The 12444-nt window shown below is 32.5% G+C and overlaps 1 protein-coding gene across 1 annotated transcript in view; it reads right to left on the bottom strand.

Annotated features, from left to right (window-relative positions):
* The window catches only part of Dync2h1 (dynein cytoplasmic 2 heavy chain 1), a 377152-nt gene that overhangs the window by 10812 nt on the left and 353896 nt on the right, over positions 1–12444 (bottom strand). The window contains exon 88 of the mRNA XM_071616653.1: positions 6884–7000. Coding sequence (XP_071472754.1) covers positions 6884–7000 — 117 coding nt within the window. The remainder of the gene's footprint in view (positions 1–6883; positions 7001–12444) is intronic.

Raw genomic sequence — 12444 nt, 5'->3', positions numbered from 1 at the left:
GGTTTTGTATCTATTTCTAAATTCTTCCAAATCTGCTTGTAGTTGCAGGCTTTGTTTTAAAGTGAGACAACAAATCTTTCTCCCCAAACCTATAGTATTTAAAAGCAAAGCACCACAGCAGTTTGACATTTTGCTTGTTAATTCCCAAGATCTCTTAGGTGGTAAATGTTATTCTATAAAAAAGTTGAGTAAACTTCCTGAAAAGTCACCAATAAATAAATGGTCAAAGCAGAAGTAGAGCTAACTGAATTAAATTCTTATCCCTGTTCTCTCTTTAATATGTTTATCTTGACAGGGAAAGTGTACAACCCTGCTGGGCTAAAATATTTGAATAAAATTTCTATTCAATTAGTATGAAACATATATTAACTTAAAATAATTCACATTAATAGTACATATAATAACAGTTCAATGTAATTAAAATTTAATAATTAAAAATTTATTGTAATTACTCTAAAGTAGTTAATGTGTTCATAAACCATATTCTTATTTAAATAGTAACTAGGTCCAGTTGATTCAGTTCAATAATGAAGGTAAAATTTGAAGTTTTGCATTCATTTGGGCCAAGCAGCTTTTCATAGGCAATAATTGTGAGCAAGCAGCCATGCATTGTTTTTGCTTCCCTAAAGTGTCTTAAAAAAAAGTCTGACTGCCTCACAATAAAATTAACTCCATGTCCCAGGCAAAGTTGTTTAAAAGCACATGAGTTCTATGAATAGTAAGCAATATGTTAACTATTCAAAAGAGGGCAATACATTATATAAAGGAAAAATATTAATGTAGGATGTAATTTAGCCAACATACTAAAGGAAACAACAAAATAAAAAAAAAAAAATTACTAGGTCCATTATATTATCTATGTGGTCAATTTCAACTCAGCTTCATTATAATAAAATATATACAAAGGCAAAACAAACTATTTCTTACTGGATGTGCATAGTCCACCTAGCTTATTTTAACACATGCTTTGAGTGTTTATGGATCAAGTAGATAGATTTTTTATTTTATTTTGTTAGGAAAGATCTTAGGAAACTGGAGACTTAATATATAAGTGCTATAATTTAGTAGTGCAGCTCAACTCTGGAAAAACAAAATAGCTCAAAACAGGAAACAAATTAACTTGCCACTCATGAACATTTTGAAAGACTTTGCTTGTCAAGAATATTTAGCTAATTTAAAAAAGGTACTCTGGTTCATATTTTTCACTATTATAATGCTAAGAGCATTACTTTTATAAGATTTCAGTACATATTTTCTGATATCTAATATTTTAATTATCTATAAAAAGTAATATAATGGCTTTTTCCCAGTGCAGTCATATTTTCCTTGGAAATTGTTTCTCAAGTTGAACTATCAAATGTGGTGCCTGTTGGAAGGTCTAGGCCCTTGGGGTACAGGCTGGTTTAAGATTGCTTAGTTACTGTGGGACTGATAAACTCCTTTATTTTTATTTTACTGGAAAAACAGAATAAAGGCAAACTTATTTCCTGTGGACTTCCTATGGAATGCCAAAATGGGGCATTACCTAAGACTGGTCTACACCATAAAGCAGTGTTTCTCAAATCATATTACATGGAACATTACATCCCAATGGAGGGTGGAGTGTAGGTACATGAGAAAGCTGTGTGGTAGGAGATTTGTGGGAATTAAATTTGTTTACCAAATAATTTTTCACAGAACTAGAATAGAATAATTGTTGCAGAAAAACATGCTTTGAAAAAAGAGAAAGCTTTTAGGGTAAAATCCCTTAGGGATATCTTAAGTTGGATTTATATTAGTGTAACCAAGCACTAAACTGAAATAGAAGCAACTTTTAGAATCTGCAACATGAATGGATGAAGGTATAAGTAAATAAATCTGAGTACAGGTTAAATTATTTTAATACACACAAATAATCTAGTAAACAGAAGGAAGCACTCAGAAAAAGTTCATGATCAACTTGGTTACTTTAAAGTTTCCTTGTTTATAATTTCAATTTTGTTAATTTACCAAGTATAATGCATTTAAACACAAGCAATATAGGAGTTTTCTCTTCCCCAATAAAAGTCTTAGAATTTGTTGTTGATATCCGTATTAAAATATCACCATATATTAAAATAATTGAAGCAGTTTTACAATTTTTTGCAGCCTAAAATGTTCTATGAAAAATGGAGGTTCAACCATGAAATAATGTTGTGCAAAGGACTGGATTAGGAGGCAAATTTCTGCTGGAATGTAGCTACTTGGGGCTACTGGATGACAGATAATATTGTGAAAATAATTCATTGAGAAGAAACCTCTATCTGATCTAAAAACATTTAGTCACCAAAGTTCTGAATTGTATTATTTCCCCAAGCTTATTAAAAAATTCTGGACTTTCTACAACAAAGGAAGGAAGAAAGTAGAAGGAAGTCAAAAGTAACTTGTTTTACTGGCTTATATAAATTGATGTTGATGGTCTTTTGGTTTTACACTGGTTTCTTCCCTAATAGTAAAAATTCATTAAAAAGTTGACATTCCCTGTCTACTCCAAATTCTGTAGAATTTATTAAAAATAGCCATAGTTATCCTAAAAAGACACTTTTAGAAACAAAGCACTGCTTAACTGAAGCAGAAGTTGGAGAGGTTAATAGTTTATACAGGGTTGGAAAACATTTTTATAAGGGGCCAGAGAGGAAACATTTCAGGATTTATGGGCTGCCTTGTCTTTGATGCAGCAACACAAATTTGCTGTTATGGCCTCAAAGAAGCCTTAGACAATATGTCCACAAATGGGCGTGGTTACTTTCCAAATAAAACTATTTATGGGCACTGAAATTTAAATTTCATGGAAATTTAACATGTCATTAAATGCTATTCTTCTGAGTTTTCTAACTTTTTAAAAATGTAAAAAACATTCAATACTCATGGGTTATTCAAAACCAGGCAGCAAAAACCAGATTTGGTTCCTTGGGCTATAGTTTTCCAAGCCCTGGTTTAAACTCTTATTATGGTTCTGTATTAGGCCAAAAGTTTATGAAAGACAGACCTGGATTTGAATTTCAGTTGCTTATCTACTAATCATTTGATCTTTGGGCCGTTTATATAATCTTATAAACCTGTTTTTTTTTCCCCCAAAGGATATGATAATCTTTATTTCAAAAATTTTTGCAAGGTTTAAATATCTTGTAAACACTTCACACAATGCTTGGTACATAATCAGTACAAAGAAATGCTGATTATTACTCAAATTATGACATAAAAAGTCATTTACCTAATTTTTCAGTTTCTTCATCAAAACAAAACAGAACCTGCTCTACAAAACTTATAGGATTGATATGAAGAGACAAATATATTTGTATTTCACCCTGTGCCAATCTGTATCCACTCACTCAATTGTAGACTGATTTTCCAAAACTAGAAGTTTAATCTTATCATGCTCTTATTCTAATTCTTAAAAATTTTGTACTGACCATAAGGTAGTCTAAACTCCTAGGCACAGCTACTCAGCTTATCACACTTGGTCTTGGCCTTCCTATCTGACCACAACCCCTACCAGCCTTCCAAATGAACATATACTCCAAATGTACTATACCTGTGTTTCCAAGAATAACCTAATTTATTTTCTACCTCTACACCTTTACATCTGTTGCCTGTTCTATCTAAACAACCTTACCCACTTTTTGAATTTGTCCTTGAACTTTCATTAACCATACTTCAAGTCACAAGGTCATTTGACTTTCCCTCATTTGCTCACAGATAGTAGAGGTGAGGTTTCTCTAAGCACTTGTATATAAATGTCTATAACTACATTTATATTTCTGAACTGAAATAATTTCTTATTTGCTGCCCCATTCAATAGAAGAATTTGGTAGAAATTATCATTGTAAGCCCAGTGTTCAGCATATATCTGATATCATTAAATACTTGCTGTTTTTATATAAGTAAAATGATCAGTAAACCATAAGGCACTATATAAAATAAGTATTGTCATACTTTTAAAATGTTTAAAATATTTGCAATAGAATAAATTAAGACTTACCATGTGTGAGACACTGTGTTTTGTACTTTATATACATAGGAACTTATTTAATCCTCAACATGGTCCTCTTGAATTATCAGTATCCACATTTTCAAATGAAAAAATTGATTCAGTGGGGTTATTTTGCCTAACCCACCTAGTTCATAATTTTGGGAACTGGCACAGGAATTAAGTTCTGCTTGACACCAAAATATTTTGCTCAGGAACAATTAGCAATAAATATGTCCCATATCCTCCTTAGTTGAGAGTCTGAAAGCCATAGGCTGTGTGCAAAGAGGGGGTCTCTACAGTGGTAAAGGAAGGGAGTGGAGAGGAAAGTGGGGAAGAATCAATAAATCCTTTCACGAAATGCCATGAAAAAATTCATACTACCGGGCTAGGGATGTGGCTCAAGCGGTAGCGCGCTCGCCTGGCATGCGTGCGGCCCGGGTTCGATCCTCAGCACCACATACAAAGATGTTGTGTCCGCCAAATACTAAAAAATAAATATTAAAAAAATTCTCTCTCTCTCCCCCTCTCTCTCCCTCTCTCTCTCTTTAAAAAAATTTCATATTACCTGCTCTTCATAGATTACTCAATTCATTTTACCTTTTTTTACATGAAATAGCTATTTTTCATATTTTTAGTTTTTCATTATAACACTGATTCTTTTAAAGGATGAAAAATATAACTGCGTAGATATGAAACCTGAAGTAAAATGTTACAAAGGTATCAACTCCTAGTCTTGTAGAGTCACAGGGCTTTTTATACAACCCAGTAATAGGCTGGCTTTGGCTTCCTGCTTTGCCTTTACTTTATGGTCAATTATGTGGGTATTGCTCCAGGTCATTTTATACTATGTTTATTCTAGTCACTCTTCATGCTCTATTTTTATTGCTGGGGTTTCTCTTCAGTGAATCAGTTAACACTTGTCTAATTTGTTTATGACCTCATCAAAGTCATTATGTGGATTTTATTTGGCAAAGAGTAAGTATTTCACATAATTGTATTCATTAGAATTCACCTAGGTCATACACAACTTTACATGATGTAGTTTAAACCCTTGACAAATTCTAACCTTAACTTTTGCATATAACTTTCCTTTTGGTAAACACATCTAAGATTTTTTAAAAATGCATAATCTTTAATTTATCAACTTTTTGGTAGGAATTTCTCATTAGGAATTAATAGAAAGATTGAAAAAAATTCTTTCAACCTCTTTTCATCTGATAGTTAATTTCATATTACATAAAATGAATATGAGATGGGAAAAAATAGGAGGTCATACAATAATGTATGCTCTTTTAGGTCAGAGGATTCTATTCTGGCTCTTGAGTATGATGACTAAATTATTACTACAGGTATAGTTTTTTTTTTTTCCAAAAAATATTCAGATATTTTTGATTCTTGAGACCTATAATAGAAAAGTTGATGCATTATTCCCCAATGAGAAAACTAATATTTCATATAGTGAGCAATACATGAAATAGTTTTATTACTATTTAGGTACAGGATTATAGTTTGTTCACATATGTTCATACTTGGATTCTTCATCTACAACTATATTCTATTTTAAAGGCATGCTTGCATCCTGATACCATTGTTGAAAATTCTTCCAATAACTGAAGGTTTTATTTTCCATCTACCTATCAGCAATATAAGGTCATGGTGTGATAGTACCAGGTGTGTATTAACACATTGATTTGGTCACTTTTGGTGTGCCCAACTGCAGTAAGTTCTCTAACCTTCATGGGCACACATTTATTCATTGGAAAATGGGCACAGTATCTGCCTTGCACAATTGATCAAATTGGTGCAGCCAATTTGGAAAGCAGTATGGAGATTTCTTGGAAAGCTGGGAATGGAGCCACCATTTGACCCAGCTATTCCCCTTCTCGGTCTATTCCCTAAAGACCTAAAAAGAGCATGCTACAGGGACACTGCTACATCGATGTTCATAGCAGCACAATTCACAATAGCTAGACTGTGGAACCAACCTAGATGCCCTTCAATGGATGAATGGATAAAAAAAATGTGGCATTTATACACAATGGAGTATTACTCTGCATTAAAAAATGACAAAATCATAGAATTTACAGGGAAATGGATGGCATTAGAGCAGATTATGCTAAGTGAAGCTAGCCAATCCCTAAAAAACAAATGCCAAATGTCTTCTTTGATATAAGGAGAGTAACTAAGAACAGAGTAGGGTCGAAGAGCATGAGAAGAAGATTAACATTAAACAGGGATGAGAGGTGGGAGGGAAAGGGAGAGAGAAGGGAAAATGCATGGAAATGGAAGGAGACCCTCAGAGTTATACAAAAGTACATACAAGAGGAAGTGAGGGGAAGGGGAAAAATAATACAAGGGGGACAAACGAATGTCAGTAGAGGGGGCAGAGAGAGAAGAGGGGAGGGGAGGGGGGATAGTAGAGGATAGGAAAGACAGCAGAATACAACAGACACTAGTATGGCAATATGTAAATCAATGGATGTGTAACTGATGTGATTCTGCAATCTGTATATGGGGTAAAAATGGGAGCTCATAACCCACTTGAATCAAATTGTGAAATATGATATATCAAGAACTATGTAATGTTTTGAACAGCCAACAATAAAAAATTAAAAAAAAATAAATAAAGTACATGAAACACTTAACACATATGATATGTTCCTTTTATGATCATTTCTTGATGAACATAAAAGGAATATATTCTTTCCAAACCTAACTGGTGCACATTCTGTGCATCTTTTATAAAGGATAAAATGTTTTGACTACAAATTTGTTCAAATGCAAGTAAGATTAGAAATAAAATAGAAGTACACAGCCGATAATCTTATTGAAAAGATAAAAATCTAAGAATTAATTGATGAAATAAAAAATTATTCCTTTAAAAATTATTACCTGTGGAATCCAGCCCATAAAACAAGGGAGAACTGATGATACACTGGGAGAATCATGCTGGTTTTCAGAAAGCCGATTTCCATCAAAACTGCATCCTTCCAGTAATAAGCCATTGATCTGCCATGGAAATGTACAAGTCATTAAAATATATATTAAATCCTGAAATGTCAGGAGTTAAGATATTATACCATAAGAACAAAGATAACACTTTCCATTGTGGCTATGTATTCTAAATACTATGAAAACAGATCATGGCATTTTATTGGAGAATAAAAAATATAAGATCTGGAGAAGTGTTCACTGTGAACTTTAGACTGAATTCTCATTTTTAGCAAATAATTTAGGAAAACACACAAATGCCATCAGTTATGTAACCCAGGTGCCCTGGCATTAGATTTAATAGAAATATAATGGAAAAAGTAAAAAAAGTCATTATTTCTCTAAGAAGCGGAAAGAAATGCATTAACTAGAGAGCAAACATGTGTTTCCTGCTTGGAATTATAGCATCATCTTTTACAGAGTAGAACAAAGTTCAACAATTTAAATGAAAAAAAACTTTAACATGTTTTATGGAGTTGAAGGAACAAAAAAAAATTAATATCTCACTCTAAAGTAACTTTGGTAACAACTGAAGAAATTCTGAAAATGAAAATATAGTTCCCTAGGTAATATTAATTTCATATTTCTTAGTGCTCATTATTTTAATTTCTCTACTGTTAACTTACACTAATGGCAATGTATTTTTGCTTTCATAGCTCTTCCAACATTTTGCTTTCATGCCAATCTATATCCCCATAGTTTATACTTGGTACAAAATATAAGCAATCTTATAAATATTATATAGTACCTTCAAGTTTTAACATATGCTAGCCGATCTTCAACTTATGATGAATTAAATCATAACCTTTTGACCTTACATTCAGAAGAAACCATATCTTGAATTTTGATTTTTCTTAAGTGTGGCAATATGTGTATTAAGAGACCCTCTTGGAAACTGAAACTCCCAGTCAGCCCACAGGATCACAATAATAAATAACTGATATGCTACAGTACTGTGTTGCTGCACTATTTAGTTCAGTAGATTAGGCATCTTAAATGTCTTTAACAATATTTTCAACTTGTAATGGGGTTTTATTGGAACATAACCCCATCACAAATTGAGAAGCATCTGTAAATGAAAGAACTCTGTAGTTCAAGGTCAAAGGAACATAGTTGGAAGAGTTAGGATCATTTTTGGCCATATTGAACTTAGGAAATGGTTTGGGTACTAGGATGTTCTAGGAGACTGTGTCTTAATAGTTTTAAATAACCATTTCATTAGTTTTATGGTAAGGTTGCATTGAAAAAGCAACTTTCTTAAAGAGCTGGAGTTAAAAACCAGAATTATGTAATATTTAAGTTCAATATTCTATTATACCACTGATGTAATACACAGACAATATAAAAGTTTATGAAATATTTTGGCCTTAAAAAATGCAAGTTAAAGTTTAAAGAGTTCTTCTAATCTCCTGGTAAGGTAATTCTTCTAAGACCTCTTCTAGAAATTTCACCAAGTTTTAAATTTCAATAGTCAGTATAAAAATTTGCTAAGCTACAACTTGATTATGTCATATACATATACTGAGATAAACTCATAATTTCCTCTTCTGATTTGAGGAGAAACACTATTCCCTAGGATTTCATATCATAATTGGTAGTACTGAGGATCGTAGTTGCCTAATTAAACACTGGGGAGATATGTTTGGCTCATTCTCAGTAACTTTCCACATGCCACCAATTATCAAGTCCTGCCACTTCCAAGAATTACTTTCTGAATCTGTCCTTTTCTTTCCACACCCTCTATAACTGCCCCACTCTGGAAGCTATCTGTTTTGGCCCTAATTACTAAATGGTTTACTAATTTCTTTGACTTTACTCTTAATTTCAGTCTACCTTTCATTACAGTTAAATAAATCTTTAAAAAATTATTTTTAAATTAAAATTTGAATTAGTATATAAAACAAATTGTACATATTAATGGAGTAGCAGGTGATATTTCACTACATATATACATTGTGTAGTGTTTAAATCAGGTTAAACATATTTATCTCAAACATTTATCATTTCTTTATGGTAAAAACATTTCAAAATCTAGCTTTTTGAACTATAGTAGGTTATTGTTTGTCTATAGTTACCCTACTGTGTGATAATACAACAGAATGCCTATTTAGTTGTAATATAACATTCACTGATCAACCTTCCCCCATTCCTCCCTCCCACTTATTCTCCCCAGACTCTGGTAACTACCACTTCTTTGAGATCAATTTGTTTAGACTCCATATTGAGAGAGATGATGCAAAAACTGTCTTTCTGTGACTGGTTTCCTTCACTTAACATAATGATCTCCATTTCCATCCATGTTGTCATAAATGACAGGATTAGTGTTCCATTGTCTATATGTACCATATTTTCTTTATCCATTGATTGATGGATACTTAGGTTGATTTCATTTTTTGTCTATTGGAAATAGTGTTGTAAATTAAACATGGGTGTGTTTTGTTTTGACATATAAATTTCATTTCCTTTGGCTATATACCTGGTAGTGGGATTGCTATTTCTAATATTTTGTAGAACCATGACTGTACTAATTTATATTTCCACCAATAAATGTTCAAGCACTCCTTTCTCCATATCCTTGCCAGCACTTATTATCTTTAATATTTTGCATAATGGACATTCTTACTAGGTAAGGTAATACCTCATTGTGATTTTGATTCTCATTTCTCTGATGATTAGTGATGTTGAGCATTTTTAAATAAATCAATTGGCTGTTTGTACGTCTTTTGTGGAGAAAATTTTATCTTTATTTATTTATTTTGCTATAGAGTTTTTGGAGTTCCTTATGTATTCTAGATATCAAGGACTTGTCTGGTGTGTAATTTGCAAATGTTTTCTGCCATTCTTTAGGTTGTCTTTTCATTCTGTTAATTGTTTCCTTGGCTGTGCAGAAGCTTTTCCATTTAATGTAATCCCATTTATCTATTTTTGCCTTAATTTCCTGTGCTTTATCCAAAATCTATTTTCCATTACGTTTTCTTCTAGTTCTTTCATTGTTTCAGGTCTTACATTTAATTCTTTAATCCATTTTGTAACTGGTGATAGACTGGAATCTAGTTTCATTCTTTCACTTTTGAATACCTAATTTTCTCAGCACCACTTATTGAAATGACTATCCTTTTCTCAACGTATTTTCTTAGTATCTTTGTTGAAAACTAGTTGGTTACACTTGAGTTTACTTATGCTTTCTTCATTCTGTTCCTATGGTTTTATGATAATACCATGCTATTTTGTAGTATATTTTTAAGTCAGGTAGTATAATGCCTTGTGCTTTGTTCTTTTTGATCAGATATGTGTGTGTGTGTGTGCACGCGCGCGCACGCGTGTGTGTGAGATTCCATTTATATAAAAAATCTGGTAAATATAGGATTCAATGTAATGCCTATAAAAATTCTATGCCTAAGTCATTTTGGGTAGTATGGACATTTCAACAATATTCTTCTAATCCATGAATATGAGATGTTTTCCCATTTTTTAATTCAATGTTTTATAATTTTCATTAAAGAGATCTTTCACCTCTTTGGCTAAATTTATTCTTAGTTATTTTTTTATAGATATCACAAATGGGATTATTTTCTTCTGTTTCATAGAGCAAAGCTATGATTTTTCACATGCTGATTTGTATCCTGAAAATCTGCTGGATTCATTTATTTTTATTTTTTTGATAAAGTTTTGGGCATTCTCTCTAGAAGATCATGTCATCTATAAAGAGACAATTTGGATCCCTCTTCCAATTTGGAAGCTGTTTGGATTTCTTTGTCTTCCTGATTGCTCTGTATAATCTTTAAAATCATTTCATGTGTTATAAAACTCAATTTACTAGTATTTTTGTGAGGAATTCTTTTGCATCAGTTCATCCAAAAATATTGCCCCCTTCCCCTTTTAGTGTGTTCTCTGCTTTTAGTATCAGGGTAATATTGGTCTCATAGAATGTGTTTAGAAGAATGTTTTCTTTTTCCATTGTTTGGAGTAACTTGAGAATTGGTACTAGTTTTTAAAATATTCAGCGGCAAAGCCTTTTGGTCCTGGGCTTTTACATGGGAAGTTTTTTATTACTAATTTAAGTTTTTATTACCTGTTATTGCTCTGTTCAGGCTTCTTATTTCTTCATGATTCAATCTTGATGTATTCTGTGTGGTAAATCAATCTTAAAAAAAAATCTGATCATGCATTCTTTGCATTTTAAAATCCTTTGGTACCTCTTTCTCCTGTCCTTAGGGTAATTTTGAAAAATAACTTAAACCTTGACACCACCTAACTTTCTAGTGTCAGTCTTCCTCTTCTCTACAGTGTTCTCTAATCCTTCTTGGTTTCAACTGGGGTCTTGAATGCACATGATCTGTCACCTCTACACTTCCACATATATTCCTTCTGCTCTGAATACTTCTTTATTTTTTTTGTTCCTTTTAGTTATACATGACAGTAAAATGTACCATATATACATGGAGTCACACTAGTCGTGTATTCAAATATGAGCATAGGAAAGTTATGTCCAATTCATTCTACTGTCTTTCCTATTCCAATCCTCCCTCTTTTTCCTTCACTTTCCTTTGTCTAATATAATGAATTTCTATTATTCCCCCTCCCCCTTTATTGTGAGTTAGCATCCACATATCAGAGAATATTTGGTCTTTGTTTTTTTTTGGGGGGGACTGGCTTATTTCAGTTAGCATAATATTCTCCAGTTCCATCCAGTTTAGCAGCAAATGCCATAATTTCACTCTTCTTTATGGCTCAGTTAGTATTTCATTGTGTATAAATGCTACATTTTCTTTATCCATTCTTCTATTGAAGGGCACCTAGGTTGGTTCCATAGCTTAACTATTGGGAATTGAACTGCTATAAACATTGATATGGCTGTGTCACTATAGTATGCTATTTTTAAGTCCTTTGGGTATATGCCAAGGAGTGGGAAAACTGGGTCAAATGCTAGTTTCCATTCCAAGTTTTCTGAAGACTATCCATACTGCTTTCCAGAGTGGCTGCATCAAATTGCAGTTCTACCAGCACTATATGAGTGTACATTTTTCTGCACATCCTTGCCAACATTCATTGTTATTCTTGATAATTGCCATTCTGACTGGAGTAGGATGAAATTTCAGTGTAACTTTAATTTGCATTTCTCTAATTGCAAGAGATGCTGAACATTTTTCATGTATTTGTTGACCTATTTCTTCTTCTGTGAAATGTCTGTTCAGTTCCTTTGCCCATTTATTGATTGGGTTATTATTATTAATTTTTTTTGGTGTTAAGTTTTCTGAGTTCTTTATATACTTGGAGATTAATGCTTTACCTGAGGTGCAAGTAGCAAAGATTTCTTCACATTCTGTAGGCTATCTGTTAATATTCTTGATTGTTTCCTTTGCTGTGAAGAAGCTTTTTAGTTTGATATCATCCCATTTATCAATTCTTGATTTTACTTCTTGCCCTTTAGGAGTGTTGTTGAGGAATATGTGAACACTTCT

This window comes from Marmota flaviventris, chromosome 9 (assembly GCF_047511675.1).
Source record: "Marmota flaviventris isolate mMarFla1 chromosome 9, mMarFla1.hap1, whole genome shotgun sequence".
Classification (NCBI taxonomy): Eukaryota; Metazoa; Chordata; class Mammalia; order Rodentia; family Sciuridae; genus Marmota; species Marmota flaviventris.
The sequence above is the reverse complement of the archived record's forward strand: the minus strand, read 5'-3'. Positions and strand labels throughout refer to the sequence as shown.